The sequence below is a fragment of the Aspergillus tanneri genome, assembly GCF_003426965.1.
Source record: "Aspergillus tanneri strain NIH1004 chromosome Unknown AapTan_2_pilon_pilon_pilon, whole genome shotgun sequence".
NCBI classification, from domain to species: Eukaryota; Fungi; Ascomycota; class Eurotiomycetes; order Eurotiales; family Aspergillaceae; genus Aspergillus; species Aspergillus tanneri.
Window position 1 is genome coordinate 4,585,713 of NW_022984629.1, and position 20,663 is coordinate 4,606,375.

The following is a 20,663-nucleotide window of genomic DNA, read 5'->3' on the forward strand; positions in this document are numbered from 1 at the left end:
AATTATGCTGTAGCGTGCTGATATAATCAATCATGCATGGCTAACTAGTTACTCGGAGTATATGATGTTCTCTCCGTTAATGGACTGGGGCATCGTTCAGATGGTCCCAGGTATATGACATGACACTCGGTATTGCCTTAAAAGGCCACATCGACTGATCCGCCAAGGTGGCTGTCGGGATAACAGGATCTGGACACTCTTCTTAAATTACCAGTTGGTATTACTGTTGTTCCTTTCAGTATCTTACACTATTTATAGTGCTACCAGATACATATAACGGTCAATCTAGGGTCTTGACGGGCCGAGTCCGCTGTCTATAGATATTAGGTAAATGAGCCCTGAGTTACGTACTTGTTTCTCAGTTAGCTTGGGAGGGTATATATATATATAAAAATAAAAAAAAAAAAGATGGAAAGAAAGAAAGATATGGTTCGTTATCATGCAGCCTGTAGTATCATTAAAGACTGATATTATATTGCGACATCATCGCCATCTATGTTTTAGCCATCGACTGTTGGCAATTTGACAGGAATTATCCTATCGAATCCGCCGCCATTTTGAGAACACTGCCAAGTGAAGGAGTATAATACTAATAAGTACTAGTAATTCGTTATAGGTGCTAGTTAGCATAATTATTATTCCCTATCTTTGAGCCCCTTATGTTTGTATAGAACCCTTTCAATAATGCGATAAACTAAACCAGCATTTGTACGGAGTACTCCATAGGTAGAGAGTACCTACTAAGTACAATTTGTGCGACAGGATCCACTTATTTGTTTAAGTTTTAAAGGAAAGGTAACCGTCGAATTTGAACTATGTTCCCATATTCGAATATCATTTAAAAAGGCTGCACGAGAGGAGAGAAAAACAAGGGAGACTCCTTGGAAAAAAGACAGCTCTAGGTGTTTGTAAATAGAAAACTCCCGTATATACCACTTTCCTGCGGCTCTTCTAGATTATAAACCCAATCAGAAGCTCTGAAACGTCAAATGTGCCTGATTCTGTTCTGAAAGACTGTGAGAAACCCGGATTCTATGATATGAGGGAAATTCAAGCAAAAATTTACGTCAGGTTACTTTATTACCGAACTATCGTGGTTTTCTCTTAGGTGGTCTTGGAGAGAGTAGTAGGGTATGCTATCACCTTAGTTATAACCTCAAGTACTTGTAGCAATTTACCACTTCCGACTGCTTATAGGTCCAAGTTACTCCGTAGGTAGGTACCTATTATAGGAATGTAGCCTCGCCTCCTAAGGAAAAAATTTTAAGAAATCAAAAATTCTACACATATTACATACATACAGCAACCGCTTACCGTACGGAGAGCCGCCGCTCCCGATTTGGACTGGGTAAACTTACCGTCTGTGACCGTGACCGTAGCCGCTTGCGCCTCCCTGGTCTTGGCGAGACTTCCAGTCATCCCCATCCCCAAAATAATCTTTTCAGGCGTTCGCTTCACCTCGTTGATTGCCTCCCGCAATTCTCGACCTCCCGCCCGGAGTTGTGATTGATGAGCTCGCCCACTGCCTCCGTGCTTTCGGCCTCATTGCTCTGGACTTCAGTCCCCTGCGTTGCTCTCAACGCTTCCCCAACCAATCTCTCTCTGGCCGACTGAGCAAAAAAAGTTGGAGAGAGAAAGGAGGCTTGCCTCCCGACACTCGTTTATCTATCTTTTCTTCTTGTTTCCTTTTTCTTCTTCTTTTCTCTTCTTTTTTTAGCCAGGCCCTTCCATTCCCATTTATTACAATATCACGCTTTATTATTATCACGGCTCACAGCTCCAGAGCATCAATACGGCGATCTTGTCTCGTCGTGATCCGCGTGCCGGGCTGTTGATCATAGTCGCTTTAACTATTCTCCCAAATTCAGCGCGTGTTAACTAGCACTTGGACTTTGGGAAGGTTTTCTGCTGTGTTGGGCGGGTCTTGATACAGGTGCTTCATCCTGTTCCCCTTGAGCCGACGCAGTCTGGATACTCGTACCAATGGGCTTGAAGCAGCGGATTTCCAAATGGCTGCCCTCTTCGCCGAGCTTGCCATTAGATGATTCCTCGCGCGAAAAGGGCCGCAATGTCTCTAGATTCGCTTTCTTCAAGCGGAGGATACGGTTGAAGGGCAACTCATCGATCTCAATACCCCTGGGATTTGTGTTGCTATTCCCATGCGTTGTAATAGTCCTTGTTCTGCTTCTATTTGTCCGACATCCTTCATCTCCCGGTGGAATCCTAATTCCTGCAGGCGCCCCGCCATCTATAAGGTTCGCTAGACCCCTGACTTCCAATAGAACTGCCGTGGCTTGTTTTACTGACTGTATCAACTCACCATACAGAAAGATTAGTGAAAAGTATGATAAAGTATTTGCAACGGGATGTCGTACGGTTGAGAAAGAAGTGAAAGGCCCGCGAGCCAACGCTGCATTTGTCGTACTCGCCAGAAACAAAGAGTTGGATGGCGTGATCCAGTCACTCAAGTCGATCGAGAGGCACTTCAATCGATGGTTCCACTATCCTTATGTATTTTTGAATGACGGAGATTTCGATGATACGTTCAAGGGTACGGTGAAGAACTATACAAGTTCTCCTGTGGAATTCGGCAAAATTGATGACACCATGTGGGGTTTCCCTAAATGGGTTGATCAAGATGTAGCCAAGGAAGGCATCAGGAAACAAGGGGATGCTGCCATCATGTATGGAGGGATGGAGAGTTATCACCACATGTGCAGATTCTATTCCGGGTGAGTGTCCTGGGTCGAATAATTTGAGTGACGCGCGCTAATATTCCCCCCCCCCAACAGACATTTCTATAAGCACCCCCTTCTCATGAAGTACGAGTGGTATTGGCGTCTTGAGCCTGAAATCAAGTATTTCTGTGATATCACTTAGTAAGGACATCTGAATTATCTACACTTTGTTACTGGTTGCTGACGTACATAACAGTGACCCTTTTCTCGAAATGGCCGCGGCGAATAAAACTTATGGGTTTACAATTGCTGTCAAGGAATTGCGCGAAACTGTCCCCAACATTTTCCGTTACGCCTCTGCTTATATGCGAAAGAATAACCTTAAATCAAAAGGTCTGTGGGAGATGTTCCTCGAAAGGCCTCCGGAGGAAGAGCCTAAACCCGAGGAAGAGAAGCAAGACAAGCTACCCGAGGAAATCCTTCAAAATGAGCCGGGCAAGAACACCGTGCCCGATGTTGACCCAGAGGCTATGGAAGGCGAGAAGTACAACATGTGCCATTTCTGGAGTAACTTTGAAATTGCACGCTTGGATTGGTTCCGCAGCAAGGAATACGAAGAATTCTTTGAGATGATGGATAGAAGCGGAGGATTCTGGACAGAAAGAGTACGTATCTATTAGATGGTCGTTTCCCTATGATTTCTCTGGCTAACAATGTCATAATAGTGGGGCGATGCGCCTATCCACTCACTCGCCGCAGGTGCTCTTCTGTCCCCCTCTGACATCCACTATTTCCGTGATTTTGGCTACCGACATACCACCATTCAACACTGCCCCGCCAACGCTCCCGCCCGACAGTTGTCTCGAGAACCGTGGCTTGAATTGACCACACAGGATGAAAAGGAGCGCTTCGAAGAAGACGAGTACTGGGCAAACCCTGACCCTGTAAAGGAGAATGGCGTTGGCTGCAGGTGTAGATGCGATACAGATATCGTGGATGTTGAGGGCAAACAAGGCAGCTGTCTTGCTGAGTGGGTGGATGTTGCGGGAGGTTGGGCATCGCCCTAGGCCTTTTGATTATTCGCTGTATAACCTTCGCCTCCTCGTTTACGTACCTATCTGTTCGACTATGAGCATTACTCGGGTCGCTCTTGGAGTTATTTGCTTGAGCCTGCATATTCTGTTGGGCTGTGGGGTTCTGGATGGCGTTAAACGGATCTGACGGATTATATCAAAGACGGTGTGGCCAGTCTCATAAATATTGGCAATTTCATCTAGCGTGCCTTGTATGTTTCATTTGGATTGCCACCTTTTTGTCCAGAACATATCCGATACCGGGGAGCCTCGGAAAGGTGTCATTGCTCGCCTACGAATCTACGTTGCAAGTTGGCCAATTGAAGTCTGCGCCGACTAGTCTGTGTCTAGAACGACAATTGTCTGCAAAGGACTCTTGTTTATCCTGGGTCATCGCAATGTTGTCCTTACTATCAAAGGCCAAGGATGAACACTTCTTGCTCACCAGGTCTCCTTTCATTGATAATCTCGGGGCCTTGTCTTGATCTTCGTCCTTATTTCCGAACGCTGTATGATGATGGTTCCAGTACCATGGTTGCTTCTTAAGGTCAATGATGTGGATAGGGGGTGGATGAAAGGGTTAACAGTGGCAGGACTCACGCATCTAGGTGGTTCGTTTGGCCTTACATCGACTGCTATAGTTCCTTCCACCTTGGTTTCTTGATTTCCCCTTTCTCTCCATCTTCTCTCGCTCAATGTTTTCCATTACTGCTTTGCCCTGGTTCTGCCCCCCGCCGTTTTCGCATTAAACATCACGTTATGAAATGTACATATATTGTTTCCTCGCCTCCCCCTTTTTGAAACCCTCTTGTGAACCCAGTGTTTTGATTCCCACACGCATATAGCTCTGCCATCCTGAATGACTAATCCAGAAATGTCGGTTTATAGACTATGCAATAATTGTAGCCCTGTGAAGACCTTGGTGCAATTGTATGCTTGTGAGCATATTGAAATGACTAGCGAGTACAAATTATTGCCCAAATGCTCCTGCATGCCCTCTTTGTCCGGCTCGATTCACGAGAACTTCAGTAAGGAAGAAGCCCTCAGAGGAGCGCTACTATGGCTATAGGGGCTGAATGAACCACACTACTGAATAACAAGATATTTAAACTTTTCTCAATCGAAGAGTGTAAACACACTACCGGTTTCTTGGAGGAAGCCTTGAAGGGAGATATCTACCCATGTGGGACGCGAAAATACAGATATACGACCTAGATTTGTATACATTTACAAGAGGATTATTCCCGCTACAGAAGAGTGAAAGGGATTGGTGACAGAACTAGGCTGACATGATTTGTTTTGTTTGCTAAGGATCTGTAGAGTATTCCGGCGTACTACAGCCCAGTAATGAAGAGAATGACTGAGCTTCGCATGTTCTCTTCCCATACTTGCTATATAAAGGTTTAAAAGTAGACGCGCATTTACAGCCTCCAATTATGAGACTCCACGGAGTACTAAGCAGATACGTACCCACCAGACTTGAATTAAGCAGAAGAAAGCCCCACTTCGGAGGGTCTAGCCGGATCGGATACTGGTCATCGTTCATATTCCACGACTTAGTAGATAGGAGGTACCTCAACAGTATAAGTTGCTGGAGAAGATACTTGTGCCACTTTTCCCCTGTCTGATGGAAGAATTTCGTAAGCTGGTCTCGTCATGTGCCCCACGTTTGGCAGTCACGCCTACCGAATCGCTCGCTGCTGGACGAACTGAATGACTGAGCTACTACGATCCTGTTATCATCGAACTACTTCTTTGGACGATCCCCACGGCTCCTCTTCTTATCTGCCCCTCTTTCTCGTTCTACCCTCGATCCAGTGGATATACCCCTCCTCTCTATCCCATTTGAAGACTCCTATACCTCGTAGTCTTTCCGCGACATAATCCACTGGCACCTGGCTTACATGCTATTCCCGCCCGATTTTGTCTTCCACGTCCCCACATCAGTGTCTGCCGAGCTCGTCATCGGGCATCCGCCTATTAGCCTGAGCTGATCTAAGGAAGCCTGTCGACAACTCACTCTCTGTCGTTCACAAAATAGACCAGAGCGGAAGAATTAAAAAAATAAAAGAGAGAAGCTCCCTCTGAGAAGTTAACGTAACCTCCCGTTGACCTACCGTTTTATTCTCTGTCTTCTGGGTCCGAGTCCTCACCCGCTACTGTATTCCCGATCGGCGTTTCGCTCTACTTGATCTACCTCCATCCCCTCACCTCCGTTCCCATGACACTTACGATCTATCGGCATGGCTGACTCTCCAGAGCCCCCTTCCAGACGTCTAGCTCCTGCCTCCAACGATTCCCATCTACGATATCCTACTCTCCCTCCCTTGAGTGGTTCGGTTGAGGAGTGGCTATCCCGATCAAGGCCTATCACGATGACGTCAACGCCACTGTCTGAACACCCGCCCAAGTCACTGAGCGAGAGCTGGGCAACGCTGAGTGCATCTGATGTCCACTCTGAGGACGGCGCTCGGTCTGAGCCAACCGATGCTGGATCCTTTATTGATCAGACCGGGCCGGACGATGTTGCAAGCCTCGATGAACGGTACACCAGCAGCGAGGTTGACGGAAATGATGAAGGGGGATTTGATGGAGACGGCTACGATTCTAAGAGCAACGTCTCTGAGTCACAGGAGCTGCCTGCCATTTTCCCCCAGATAGGAACCTCTATTGATGACAGTAATATCACGGCCAAGACCGCCTTCCGTCAACCGACTGAGTCGATCGAATTTATTGAACCCGAGGAATGGCCTGAAGTCGAACGGGTAGAGCTTAAGCACACGATCCGTGTAGTGGAAGGAGCCGAAGCTGCAGAGCTGCAGAATCAACTGCCCTTCAGCCTTCAGGACTCGATCCTTACGGCCACTGTCCAACAGACAACGACAAAGAGGAGCCTTGAGACTGACAAACCGTTCCGTGTGCTGTACATTGGCAGTCCCGAGTTCCGGAACATCATCCTTGACAAAATAGGAGATGTTCTCGTATCTAGTACCTGCAATGGTTTTGAGACCAGCTCCGCAGAATCCTCCAGATACCATGTTGTCCCGACATCATACGGCACGGGGGCCATTCCAAATTTTGCGGAACTTCTTCCGATTCATTTCCAGCTTGTTGTTGACGAGTGCCCTGGAGCCGTCTCGGACGGTCGAACCGATAAGCCCAATACAATCACCTTAAATTTGAAGAACCGACCATCTTGCACATCCTTTTGGACGGGCAATGAATATTGTATCTCGTCCCTATCAGAATGGGCAGTACCCGATGTAGCTATTATTTTCGTCTCCAGTGCGGACACTCCGGCTGTCATGGATACTCAGAAGTTAGCTCGCATTGTGATGGAAAGGCACAATGTTCCAACTATGGTCATATCAGAGCAACCACTTTGGAAGATGGCCAGAGAAGCAATCCCTCTAAACCACCAGAGCCTTCATATGTGCCTGGAAACTCGTCATCTAATAACCGGGAAGACAGCTGTCGTGAGACGGTATCCTATTGATCTTAAGACCTTTGAGAGCATAACTCCCCACCAACTCAACCGAAATCTAGCGTCCTTAGCGAGCAGCTACCCTAATAAATCCAGCAGAGTTGCTGCTGAGAATTCCAAGCTTGCTCGCAAGAGACTTTTCTTCGATACGAGGAAGTACGCGAGACATGTCTCTCCCCTTTTCTATCTGAGCGACCGATACGATTTGACGTTGGTTTTGCGTCTTCTTCTTGTGACTCTCGTTTCTGCCGTTTCTATTACAGTAGGCCTATCGCTTCTCAGGGTGACCATTATTTTCCTTTCGCAGTTCCTTGCCAGATCTGCTATTTCCAACGGCCTAGAAAAGCCTGCTATGAGCATGAGTCCCGCCACCAGTATCACGCGAATTGATGGGCTGAAACAAACGTCGCTTTCTGTACTGCATTCGTCTACCGGGGATGTGCAGACCTTGGGAGACCAACATTCGACCCGAGGTCGGTTGGAAGACATGATAAGTGAAACGGCACTCCCGTCTAAGCAAGGAGACAAGTCAAGTGGGTTTGAAATCCAGGTGGTGGGCGACTGTCATTTGATCATCAAACCTCCCAACAAGACATTAACAAGTAAAAAACAACCGAAATTCAGTGTTCAGGTCAGCCGACGTGACAAAGTACTTGACTATGAAATTTCCAGGTTGTTCGAAGAGGTATACACTCTCAAGCTGGACCGCGGGGATGCATACGGAATCGTGAATGTTACTATCAGCACTGGTACGAAGCCTCCCATAAATGAGACTATATCCGTGGACTTGGGAACACCCTGGTTGAAAATTGCGAATTGGAAACGAGCGGCACAGGTTATCCGATCACAGCTCATGAGAGAGTTTAGCATTGCACAAAATGGGCTGTCAGAAGCATATGGCCGGCTCTGTACTGATTTGCAGGTGCTTATGGGTGATGTGGTGAAGAAAGCACATGTCCTCCGCCACGAAGCCAACGATCTTCGACGTAATCCAATGGGACTTTCTCTCGAGTCCAGAGATGTGGTTCTTTCCAAGTCAAGACAACTCTCTGAGGTCGTCCGACGTACCGCCATCCAGCCCTTTCTGGCAGCATCGTCGGTGCTACAGGACCATACTAAGAAAGTAAACAGGGAGGCGAAGGAGCTTATGATCGGCACATGGAAAAAGATCAGCACTCATGCCCATGAGTTTGACGTGATCACATGGGTGGACTATGTGCGCAACTTGAGGAAATGCAAAACTTTGGACAACGCCCAGAGGAGAGCCAAGGGGCTGATGAGGCGGAGGAAATGCCGACGCTCTGAATGTGGCCGATAAGGGCTGAAGTAATGACACTTAAATAGTAGTATGGGGACTTCACGTCTTCCTTGTACCCTTTCCCCCTTTCTTTTTTTTCTATCTTTTTGGGTTGGGTTAGTTATTCTCAGGCGAACAGGGAGGCGAGATAATTTTTTTCTCTTTTATTTTCCTTTTCCCTTGTGCTCTTTTCCTTTTTTTTTTTTTTTTTTTTTATACACCTTTCAACCGTCTTTCACCCTGTGCTGGCTCCCATCCAAGGAGTTCCTGGGACTTTCTGACTGATGTAAGAACGGAAATCTGGGCAATTGCTACTTGTGTCATCAATAATAGTATTTTATGACGACTCTTGTGATCATTCGAGGATTGGGAAGGAGCAATAGCACACGTTGATCTACAGCGTCTAAACGATAGATGTAGGAAACCTAAAGGGTGGCAATTTGTGGCCTTAGGCAGACAACCTCCCCCCCACCTTGTAGAACAAAAACAACCGCTCATATTTTCCCACTTTTTCCCCCAGTGATATTCCTCTCCCATCGATCAGTTCTCTTTCCCCCTTACCTCTATAACCAGGTACGGTCCGGTAGCCCTGAAATTGTGGGAACTGCATTTGACTTATCTAGATTTACAGATCTCCTTCCCATCCTTACCACTATGTCTGACGTCGCTGACACGAAGCCTGACCCCACCATCGCCGCTCCTGAGGCTCAGAAGGCCAAGGAGACGACCCCTGCCAACACTGAAGAAACCAAGACAGAGGAGGCTCCGAAACCCATGGAGGAGAAGTCCGTGACTGAATCCGCAGTCGACACGGCTAAAGACACCGCCACCAAGACCACCGACAGCGTCTTCTCCATGTTCGGCGGCGGCCCCAAAAAGGAAAAGAAGGAGGAGCCTGAAGATGACAAGAATGAGCCTTCTGGTTCATCAAAGGCCCAAAAGGCTAATGACGAGGTAAGAAAAAGATATATATATATATATTTAAAAAAAAAAAAAAAAAAAGTCCCCTTTCCTGTTGGCACTTTGGGTTTGCGCACTAGTCCATCTTTCCTTCTGAATTTTCATGATCTCTCAGAATTCTACACACCCAGTTCCATGGAGTGCAGAAACTGGCAGGAAGGAAGATGGATATGAGTCCAACAGAGATGATTGAGCCCGTAGCTAACGCTGTATCTTCTACTATCAGGACGAAGCACCAGAGTCCCCGGAAGTTCATTTCGAGCCCGTCATTCGCCTGACGGAGAAGGTGGAGACCAAAACCAACGAAGAGCTTGAGGAGCAGATGTTCAAGATGCGTGCCAAGCTGTTCCGATTCGACCGTGACAGCAAGGAGTGGAAGGAGCGTGGTACCGGAGATGTTAGGCTGCTTAAGCATAAGGAGAACCAGAAGACTCGCCTAGTCATGCGCAGAGACAAGACCCTTAAAGTCTGCGCTAACCACTACGGTACTTTTGAGTCCCCCGATACTTTCCTGAGATGTGTGAGAAGCATGCTAATGAGAACTCAGTTGTTCCCGACATGGAGTTGAAGCCCAACGTTGGCAGTGATCGCAGCTGGGTTTGGAACGCCACCGCCGATGTCAGCGAGGGTGAGCCAGAAGCGCAGACATTTGCCATCCGTTTTGCCAACAGCGAAAGTAAGTTGATCAACTTGGACCATGGGGACTTTGAGAGCGCATTGTTAACCCGATTTCCAGACGCCAACCTATTCAAAGAGTCTTTCGAGAAGGCTCAGCAGGAGAATGAGAAGATCCTTTCTCAGCAGTAAAATTTCCGAAAAATCCGGGAATCGCCGTTTACTGGAACGATATGTTTTAATCGTCGTATTGATTTGATTCCCTCCATCTCCATTCGGTCTACTTTCATGACCGTTCACGAAGATATCGTTAACCTTTACCCCTGAAATTCTTTCCCCGACATCCTATTTTCCCCCTATTGATTCCTCCCCTTGCCCTATCCCCAGCTTTCCCGATTAATGACACCGGTCATGATCCGGTTGTGAGTCGAACTTATGGCACCAGTCCGACGTCGGTCTCACATGACTAGATAGACTGTCGTTCGGGGCCAAGTCGGCCGTAGATAGACGTTTCAAACCTCGAATATACGTTTAAAATGCTTGAATGCCTCGATTTGATTGATGTATTGAGATTTTCGAAAATGATAGACTTGCTGTGGCTGTATCTCTCTCTTCTGGCCGACTAGAATCTTCATTACTTATCGCCGTAGGATGGCTGAATGAGAATAATAACAAGACAAGGACAGAGTAAAGGACCATAGTGATAGATTTTCTCTCAAACGGCATTCTCCCTGGGGTTCTGGTGCTTCAGGGTTGGTGGACGACTGTCGGGGCGTGAAGTCGGATCGCTTCATCTGCCGTTTAGAATCTCATCGTTCTTCCCCCACTCCCAGCTTCGCTCTCCATCCCCTTTCTCGCTGCTGCCATACGTCCACTCACTTGTGTCCACCTTTCTGTTTGGACTTTTTGCCTTGATTAGGGTTGATATATTCTAGCTGTTGCATTCACCTGGGCTTGTGCAAATCAATACACCAGGCCCAGCCAATTAGCCTCCAAGCTCGCTTCACATTGCAGTCGCGCTTGCTGGACATTCCGGTCCCTTTCTTATTCACACACCAAGTCCGGTCCAATTCACCTCTTCCGTGAGCTTGATTTAAAGCCTGCAAACAAGATGCCTGATGTGAGTTTGTGATTGCTGTAGCTGGCTAAGATTCCTGCTTGTCACTCCACCAGCGCGTGATGCTGGTCATGAGCCAGTAATTGTGCTGCTTTCGCATGTTGCTAACACGATCTTTTCTCCCCTTCAGGTTAAACGGAATATCCGACTAGTCACTGAACAGCATGTTGTGTATGTCTTGAAAATCTCTCTTCCGCACGCGCACGCCTCCTGGCGTCGAGAACAGCCCTTCCTTCCCTTCACTACTGGCCCTTCCTACCCTTGCACTCTTACGGTTGATGTCGCATGGAATTATATCTCCTGCGCTGGCTTCTTTTCCTTCCGCGTCGTATATGAATGGTGATTGGAATGGGTAGGTGATTTACCTAGCTGACTATTCGCGTCTACAGGAACAAAGACTCGGGCGTTGAAGGGTTCCCTCTCCGATCGTGGTCGATTGAGATCTACGTCGTCAATGATCACGGAGAACAAGTTGCGGCAAATGTTTTCGACAAGGTGACATACACATTGCATCCTAGTTTCGGCGATCGAGCTATTCAAAGTGCGTCTTTCTATCTACCTTCTTGCACTCCCTTTAATACCGCCACATGCGCATCCTGCTTTTCAAATTTGGATGGATTGAAGAGAGCCTGGCTGCAGAGGTATTGAGAACGATAGGCTAACGTGTAATTGACAACATTAGCGTTCAAGAGCCCTCCATTCAGAATCCAGGAGGAAGGATGGGGTGAATTCGACCTGCAGATTGGCCTCACTGCCGCTGACAAGGAGCACTACGTGACACATGACCTGAACTTTGCGCAGACGCGCTATGAATCCAAACATGTCATTGTGAGTAACTGGCGGCCTATGACTTATAGTCCACTATACTCATTCTAATGACCTATCTACCTAGACATTTAAAAACCCCAAGCCTGCTTTATTGGCTTTGCTTCGTGAATCTGGCCCCGTCCCCGGGGACGAGAATGGTGTGAAATCCAAGCGTTCCGTAGGAGCCGACGAAGGATCCAAGAAGAAGAAACGGACAGAAAAGAATGTGAGTTATTGCAAATGACGCACACCTACGAGGCCACCGTCTAATTCTAAACTTAGGTCGACATGGATAAACTTGCCGACGGCCTCCAGAAACTTGGGGAAGACGACCTTCTGCAGGTGGTGCAGATGGTGCACGACAATAAGGCACCAGACTCGTATACCAAGAATGATGTTGAGCGTAAGTTCCCAAGCGACATACGACCGCTATTCCTTCCCCCGTTCTAGTTATCATGACTAATTGAGGTCCAGAGGGCGAATTCCATGTCGACCTTTATACCCTACCGGATAATCTAATCAAGATGCTGTGGGATTTCACGCAAGAGAAGGGTGCTCTGTGAGCGGTTGGAAAAGCTTGGATAATCTAACTATCACTTGCATTTTGTCTCCTCACTCTGATTCTCCTTTTTTCTCTTTCTTTCTTTCTTTCTTTCTCTCTCTGTCTCTCTATCTCTGTCCATCTCTTTGTCGTTCTATAATTTTCTTTCTATTTTCGTTTTCCCCATCTCGCTTACGTTATTTACCCGGGTTTGTATCTCTGATTTTAAGGATCGTACAGCTCATGAAACAAAAAAGAAGACATGCAACAATAACAACGTACTATTATGAAATAACAGGAGGCCAAAAAAAATTTGATAGGGAGATGGACTGGGCTCGGTGGTCAATGGGTACGGAGAGCAGGACTAGAATAATATGCATACGATTACTGAGATATTGATTTATTGATTGCGTCAACTTCAGGTTGGTGACACCTAGGACACATAGTACAATTTATGGAATGGACACATCTACATACCTTCGTACATAGTAAGTTTAGGTTCTAATCTGAATGGATAGCAAATAATGATCAGATAGGTGAAGAAAATCAGATCAGCTATACAGTACATGAACAAGTTGGATATCTCAAGTTCAGATCAAACACACGACGGACATACATAACATAGATCAGTTAGGACGTAACGGAAATTAAAAAAGGAAGAAAAGAAATCAAAATTGTTGCCAAGCCGAACGCCTGTATATCCATTGTATATGCAACCCAGGATAGGAATTGGAACCAAGGAGAGGTGAAAAAAACTCGATGTTTAAATGAAAGAAAAAAAATTTGGGGGGAGCTCTAGTAATCAACACTAGAGTTGAAGGGAATAAGACTCAACGCCTGTTATGCTTCAATCTATGAAACATTCTTGCATTGGAAAGGATAGTATCATATCGGATGATAGGGAGTGTAAATCACAACACACGGTGCCTGCAATTAGATATTAAAGTAAGCATGAGAAATATTCAAACACAGGAAAGGGAAACAGGGGGCACACACGTTTTGAGCAAATCTTCCAAGCTGTCGGCCGTGCAGCTTCTCCCTTTGGAAATCTGTTGGGGAATCTCAACAATGGTAGCAAAGACATCCCCACCCTTGTAGGCCAGCAATGCGGGAGGCCGGATGTGGTCCATCTCGGCGATCTCATAATGAAGTTTGACAAAATGGACAGCAGGCTGACGACAAGCGATTGTGCCCAGGCAGTCTTCCACCAGAGCACTAGTCTTAGACTTGAAGTAGTTAGCATGTGATGTTCGGAGCATAACTTCCTGATATCCACATACCTCAGGATCATTAACACAAACTACAACCGTCGTATCCGAGGGGACTTTCTCAATGGCATCTAGATATCCGACTGCATCGACAGTGTCCACTGATCCGTAGAGTTTCCGACGGGGACTTGGCCGTCGGTTGGGCACCTGCCGCAATTCCGCCATGCGCGACTCCCGCCATTTGCGTATGAACCGGCCCTCATCTTCACTAGCCGAACCATCCGGCGGCGTGGCTTTGTGCAGCAGAGTTGCGTCGTCCGTGACGGACTTGGATGTGCGTGAGAAGTCACCCCCGAACAGGGTCCTGCGGAAGGAGCCCTTGCGAGCCCGCTCAAAAGCCTGGGCATCCGCGATGACACCTTTCGGGCCGGTGTTGGCGTCGAAAACGATGTTGGGGACGTGATAGGTACTTGTTCGTGTCATGGCGGGATCGTGGTCTTCGGAGTCGGAGTACTGGGGATAATTGTTGGCGTAGTCGGAGTCGGGATTGGAATCAAGGTCAGAGTTATCGTGGTCTTCGGGATGCGTGGAGAATTTTTCCCGATTATTACGGGCAAGGCGATTAAATTCGTCTTGTGCAGAGGACATTGTGAAAGAAGAAACCCGAAGGAACGCGTGGGGGAGTGGAATAAGGCGACCTTTTTATAACGACCAACGAGTAAAGAATTAAAATTAAAGTCGGGCTAATCTGCGTCAGGCAAACGGGGGACCTTGTTTTGCTTCCTTTTTTTAGGATTGCTTTCCAAGCCCTAGGAAACCTACCAGCGATACAAAAGGAGAGAGAACTTTCGGACTCGTATCAGAAGATGACGACTCGCGGGTCCAGGTGGTTTCAGATGTTTCGCTGCCTTCCCCAAGAGAGTAGTGGGCCAGTTGGCGAAAGCTAAACCCAAGGACGATGAGAGGTCGGTCAACTGCTTCCGGCTTGAAAGTGGCGGAAGATGAAACACGCGACCCAGGGTAGGAGAAAAAGATGTAGCAGAAGGACGGAAGAAGATGAATGGGGCTCAGGAAAGGTCATAGGATCGTCATCCTCATCGAATCCTTCTTAAATCCTCCCACGTCTCCTTATTTAGATTTTTTTTTTTTTTTTTTTTGCCCTTTTCGCTCCTAAAAAGGAGGTTGTTTTAGAAAGTGGAGGCCGTCTCAGCCACCTAAAAGTGGGGTGGAAGAGGCGAAGAATATTCCATTCGATGGTTCCTTGGCCATTTGCACTCCCAAATGCCAGTAGTATGTAGTTTTCGAAAGTTGGACCCATCGGATGACCAATGTCTCCATGATGACGAGGATGGGGAGAGAAGACCACGCGAGGAAAGCAGACGTGAAACGACCGTTTCCATTCCCGGAGCCACGTGGACACACATTCCCAGGTCCAGAAATGGATGGATATACTTTTCCCTCCCTTTCCCTTTCCCTTGTATTTTTCTCTCCTGTTCGTCGTCACGATCTACAAAGTATGTAGATAGATCGGTCGATCGATGGACTGGTTTCTTTCCGCACGGTGCTGTCTCATATTCTATTCCTTCCCGGCTGCTGATCTGGACAATTCAAATACGAAGCAAAGATGACATGTATCCCGATAGGCCTCTCTAGATCTGGCCAGTTCGAGTTTCAGCAATGTTCGATCCCAAATCCTCAGAGGGTGACGAAAGCACAGGGACTGGTGGGCCACAGTCGAAGCATTCGATAATCGATGCACCTGAATGGACACGAGAAGGATGCATTGATTGCTGGGGCGAATCCTCCGAGCATGCCCCGAGTAGGTAGTCGTTTATAAATAATATTCATCCAAACCACTACTCGATTTCCTGGTTCCCAGCAGTCAAAATTTCAAATACTCCCTCAGCCTTAATTATAGCCATTTGTCATATTTACAACAGCTCTTCGGCACCATCTCGGTTGCGTACCACATTTCAGACAAACTACCGGTACCATCCATACGAAGGATTACTCATTGATCGTTTCACCTTTGTCTTACCTAACTACGAATCGGGGGCTAATAGGATGCAATGAAACAACAGGGAAGGGAAAGGAAGCACTGGAATGTGTCAACCCCCGATCAGGACAGCCCCCCAGATATACTAATGACACATGTACCAATCTTAATCTCAAAAGACAAGTTAGTTGATTAGTTGGGAAAGAAAAGAAATCTCAAATCATCATGGCCTACCCGGAAACATTCCCTCCCGTCCCATCAGCGATATAAAAAAAAAGGAACAAGAAGCCAGAAACGTAAGGAGATCAATGCATAAGGCGGCTTAAAAAAAGAAATAAAAAAGAGGCACTCCAATTCTTGGAGGTGGGGAAATAAAATAAGAATAGAGAAGAAGAATAGACATGAAGGTTAAAAAGAACAGTGAGAAATGGGAAGGAACACAAAAGAGACAAAAGGAAATAGGTATGATCTTGATGCTTACAAGCATGGAGGATGACAAGCATCACAACCACCTTGTGACTCCACAGATTGTTCTCGTCCGCAGTTCATCGATCGTCGATCGGCAACTTTGTCACAGACCACCACGCTAATCATCGAATGTTGTCGCTGCCTTGTTTGCTTTATCCTTGATCCTTTTTTTATTTTTCCCCTGTTCGGACTCTCCACAACATCAGATTGCCAAAGAGTACAGCCCGAGTATCAGCCACCTGAGTTCAACCTCATGTTCATTATTCAGTTCTTGATAACCTCGCCTGTGTTTCCGAAACAGTACATATTATGGAATAAAGGCGACCAACTGCTCCTCGGCAAATAAGATTATCGTACAATGGCGGACGTTCGATATATTGGTGAAAGAAAATGGAGAATATTCCTGATAAGGACATTGCAAAAGACAGTGACAGGGTATCTTTGCTTTTTTTTTTTTTTTTTTCCCAGTTTTCGTGTTTTTACCAGGCCCAGACCTTGAGCTGCATTACGAGTAAGATATTAGTCGGCTGCGCTGTCACGCTGAAGGACAGCTATTTCTAGAACTCACCAACGAATCCCAAGATCCAGTGCACAGACTAATTCCATCATTGCTAACTCCCAAGCAGCTTACACGGTTCTCGTGGCCACTCAGAGCACCGACCTTGTCGCCTCGGAGAACATCCCAGACCTAATTACAGTCAGCCGGTTTCTACGCTATGGCCAGAGGAGGTAGGGGTTCGTAATAATAGGAAAAACAAAAATATCAATAAAAAAGCGTACCTTGCATTCGAAGTCGTCGTATCCTGCAAACAGCAATCTTCCAGAGACAGAGAAGGCAACAGATGTAATTCCACACAATATTTGATCGCTCTGTATCAACATGTCGGTCAGTTTCTACCAGCCTCGAAATATAGCCTTTGTGAGCTTACCTGGTAGATGTTGAGTTCCCGATCGGCGCGAATGTCAAACAGACGGCATGAGGTGTCATCGGAGCCGGTACCAAAAGCATTTCCATCGGGGAAGAACTGGATGGCGTTGATATCTGACTCGTGACCAGCAAATGTCTGGACAGCCTTTCCGGTACGGATATCCCAAAGCTTAGCGAAGGCATCACAGGCACCAGAAACGAAAATATTCTGATTGGTAGGGTTGATGCTGATGGACATGACGTCGCCAAGATGGTCCGCGAATTCGGTGACTTTTGAGCCCGTTTCAATATCCCAGAGCATGCAAGTCATGTCTCCCGACGACGTGATGATTCGACGATCATTGATGAATCGACAGCAAGAGAGATAGCCGGAGTGTCCGGAAAGCTCGCGCGCGACACGAGTAGGGCCTTCATTGGCAGAGACATTGTAAATCGAACAGATGTTATCCAGACCACCACAGGCAACGTAGTTCCCACTGGGGGAGTAAGCACAGGTCATCACCCATGATGACCTCAGCGGGATCGCGTGGATTTTGTTTGTGGTGTAAGCATCCCAGATAATGAGTTTTCCATCCTGCGAAGCAGAGACAAGGTGACGGCGGTCGGTGGCCCAATGCATGGCATAGATCTTGGCCAGGTGTCCCTTGAGTGTGCGTCGGGGCTTCATTGCGATCCGGGGTAGGGTGTCTGTTTGGCTCTGCGCGACTTGACGAACTGTTCGACTGGAGTCAGTAACCATAGGAGGGCCAATGGGGTAACCACGAGGGCGCAATCCATAATAGTAAATGTGAACCGTTCGATGGGAGAGAATAGGGGATGCATACGAGTTGTGTCCGCCAGTTCATCCTTTCTACGCTTGATCTTGTCCTTCAAGCCTTCCGCCTCGCGCCGGGCCGCGGTAATTTTGGCCTGCATCTGCTCGCCGCTCATATCGGCTGCCATTATGTCGGAGCGAGCCCCTGGAGAGAGTGGTTGTCAACTGAAGGGAATATGGACGTGCCTTGGGGGGAGGAAGTGGGCGGTGGAGGAGGCTGGGAGTTATGATTGACCAAGGCGGCGTCGTAATATCCAGGGGACGAGGAAGACCAGGAGGGGGCGCGGGTAGAGGGCGGTCGGTCAGGTAGGTTAGGTTAGGTTAGGTTAGGTAGGTAGTAGGCGAGAGGAAGGAGAAGGAAAGGGAGAAAGGAAGAGAGGGCAAGGGACGAGGAGGGGGCTGATTGGGTGTGGAGCGAGCACGGCGGAAGCGACCGAGCGAAAGAAGAAAGTTTCGACCCGGGGCAATCAAAGGTGGTTCGGGCGTTAAAGCAGGGGCAGTACGGAGTAGTTTTTCAGCTCTGGTGCTGAAGAGAAGAGGAGAGGAGAGAGGAAGAGCTGGGAGGGAGGGAGAGAAAGGGGGGAATAACCCGGAAGATTAGGAACCAGAAAAACAACCTTGTAGTTAGTTAGTTTGCTTAGGGAGGTAAATCGTAGCTGACACGATAATTCTTTCTTGAACTGGCCAACAACAACAACAATCATAAAGAATTCAATAGTAATCCTCTATGCTCTTCTTATTACTTCTTGCTCCTGTAAAGTGGCTCAGTCTTCCTAGTCAGGAAGTGGAGGTAACGTAAGTAGGCAGGTAATAATATAGGGTTGCACCAATAGCGTTGCCAGGGACGGGTCTATCAATCGAACCTGGTAGAGTCCCTCGTAACTCTACTGCCTGCGAGGGAAGGGTAATATTAACACTAATCCTCTACGGACTACTCCGTACCCTGTCGAAGAAAAAATTCTCCTAGACGTCTTCTATAACTAGTGAAAGAGACAGGTATGGACAGTTAATTGCCTACGGCGCACTTATTTTCCTTAGTTGTCATTCCAATACCTATTATTAATTAGCATTCCTGGACATGTAACTAACTAGAATAGACAATTAGTAAGTTAGTTAACACTTAACTTTCAACCTAACACAACAATCGTCGATTACCTAAGTAGGGAGGAATCAGATGGCGAATTCTGTCTATTCTGTCCTGTCCACAGTCAGAGCCTCCTGATGAAACGGAGACAGAATACATTTCCCGGCCCTGTATGGTCCCGTATTCTGCCCCGTAACTTTAGCAGCTATGGAGTACTACGACATAATCCAACTTACTGCGGTCTTTCTCCGTGACTAGCATTTGCTGGGTAGTGGGCACCACTTAGGGTAACTTTAGGGGGAAACAGAGCTCCAAGGACTAGTGGAACTGCTCGGTCTAGAGTTCATCTGGTTGGCCATGCTGCTGAAAAGTGGAGGGGGCCCGTAGTAAAGACGCAAATAAGTTAATAGCAGTGGGGGAAATTTTCATGATCTGGAAAAAATAGTAGTAGTCTTCGGAGTCGACAACAGAAGGGGCATAAAAGAGGATGGATCATATGACCTCTTTCTCGTTGTTGGGTCTAAGATTCTAGTCTGTACGTACCCCAGAGATCGAGCACAAGGGAACTTCCATCTTTATCATTGCTATCATTATCATCATTATCATCATCATCATCATCATCATCATCATCATCTTCTTCTTCTTCTTCTTCTTCTTCTTCTTCTTCTTCTTCTTCTTCTTCTTCAATCCTTCAAATATCGAAGGATCAGCATCCGACCATTTCATCTCACATATGGAGTAAGTAAGCACGGCCTGCCAGACATACCAAGACGTAATTGATGCATCTCAGCTGCGGTGCACCAGTCTTCATAAATTAAAATTAGTATCATCTTTGTCCAATCACACCAGTACCAATTGAGAATCCAATGGGCAGTCCATGTCAGTAAATTTTGTCGGTATTGATCATGTTCTTTCTATCTGCTGGATCAATGCCAGTAGTCATTCATCGAGTGTTGCAGTGATCCCACCAATAGTCTTCCGTCCTGCTAAACTACGAGGATCATGATAGTTCTCCCTTGCCAAATATTTGTATGGAGATCTTATTAGCTTTTATTCTCTCCGACCTACTAATAATAGTCCAGTGAAATATCCTTTGGCATGTTCTAAGAAGTGCGGTTGAGTGCTTTCGGCTTTATACTTCTCTTTATAGCTTATACGTCGATATTCATTGTCAAAATACGCTTGCAATCCACATACAGTTAGCCAGCTTGTATTTAACCCGTATTCTAACACCTTTAGAGCGTTCCGTATTATCTCGTCTTTCAGTACCTGCATTAATTAGGTGACTAGATTAATTTTTGACCTGAATCCAACTTTACAGATACGCGAGACCAATTAATTGCCTACCTTTGTTGTTTATACTGGTCTTACGGTTGCCATTAAAATAATACGACACTCTATGCGCCATACTAGGGAGGAATGAGAGTTGACTGTCTAGTGGCATCTTATCTGTAGAGAACACCATTATCGACGTTAAATTTTACTGTACCCACATATGCCCTTCTCTATCAAGATAATTATTATTTTCTGGGTTCGAGACCAAATAAAACTACATTAACAATGATGTGCTTCGCTAAAAATTTTATAGGTAGT

At 46.7% G+C, this 20,663-nt stretch overlaps 6 protein-coding genes across 6 annotated transcripts; 4 read left to right on the forward strand and 2 right to left on the reverse strand.

Annotated features, from left to right (window-relative positions):
• Positions 1 to 1,983: 1,983 nt before the first annotated feature.
• Positions 1,984 to 3,745, forward strand: KTR5 (glycosyltransferase family 15 protein; the record flags this gene model as incomplete). Its single annotated transcript, XM_033566162.1, has 5 exons — positions 1,984 to 2,255; positions 2,328 to 2,732; positions 2,793 to 2,879; positions 2,935 to 3,343; positions 3,404 to 3,745. 5 exons carry the CDS (start codon positions 1,984 to 1,986, stop codon positions 3,743 to 3,745), a joined length of 1,515 nt encoding a protein of 504 aa, XP_033431919.1.
• Positions 3,746 to 6,126: 2,381 nt separating this feature from the next.
• ATNIH1004_001464 (uncharacterized protein) lies at positions 6,127 to 8,553 on the forward strand (the record flags this gene model as incomplete). The annotated part of the gene is made up of 1 exon (XM_033566163.1): positions 6,127 to 8,553. The coding sequence occupies one exon, from the start codon at positions 6,127 to 6,129 to the stop codon at positions 8,551 to 8,553; it is 2,427 nt and encodes an 808-aa protein (XP_033431920.1).
• Positions 8,554 to 9,186: 633 nt separating this feature from the next.
• On the forward strand, positions 9,187 to 10,299 carry ATNIH1004_001465 (Ran GTPase-binding protein YRB1; the record flags this gene model as incomplete). The annotated part of the gene is made up of 4 exons (XM_033566164.1): positions 9,187 to 9,486; positions 9,719 to 9,977; positions 10,040 to 10,168; positions 10,229 to 10,299. 4 exons carry the CDS (start codon positions 9,187 to 9,189, stop codon positions 10,297 to 10,299), a joined length of 759 nt encoding a protein of 252 aa, XP_033431921.1.
• Positions 10,300 to 11,218: 919 nt separating this feature from the next.
• ATNIH1004_001466 (putative transcription initiation factor subunit (TAF30)) lies at positions 11,219 to 12,594 on the forward strand (the record flags this gene model as incomplete). The annotated part of the gene is made up of 7 exons (XM_033566165.1): positions 11,219 to 11,227; positions 11,355 to 11,395; positions 11,614 to 11,765; positions 11,907 to 12,052; positions 12,117 to 12,257; positions 12,314 to 12,434; positions 12,506 to 12,594. 7 exons carry the CDS (start codon positions 11,219 to 11,221, stop codon positions 12,592 to 12,594), a joined length of 699 nt encoding a protein of 232 aa, XP_033431922.1.
• An 889-nt stretch (positions 12,595 to 13,483) lies between these two features.
• On the reverse strand, positions 13,484 to 14,428 carry ATNIH1004_001467 (phosducin family protein; the record flags this gene model as incomplete). The annotated part of the gene is made up of 3 exons (XM_033566166.1): positions 13,484 to 13,499; positions 13,569 to 13,798; positions 13,853 to 14,428. 3 exons carry the CDS (start codon positions 14,426 to 14,428, stop codon positions 13,484 to 13,486), a joined length of 822 nt encoding a protein of 273 aa, XP_033431923.1.
• Positions 14,429 to 16,723: 2,295 nt separating this feature from the next.
• GPB1 (WD40 repeat domain-containing protein) lies at positions 16,724 to 19,855 on the reverse strand (the record flags this gene model as incomplete). Its single annotated transcript, XM_033566167.1, has 7 exons — positions 16,724 to 16,744; positions 16,813 to 16,932; positions 17,025 to 17,114; positions 17,174 to 17,886; positions 17,997 to 18,131; positions 19,614 to 19,751; positions 19,837 to 19,855. 7 exons carry the CDS (start codon positions 19,853 to 19,855, stop codon positions 16,724 to 16,726), a joined length of 1,236 nt encoding a protein of 411 aa, XP_033431924.1.
• Between the last annotated feature and the right edge of the window lie 808 nt (positions 19,856 to 20,663).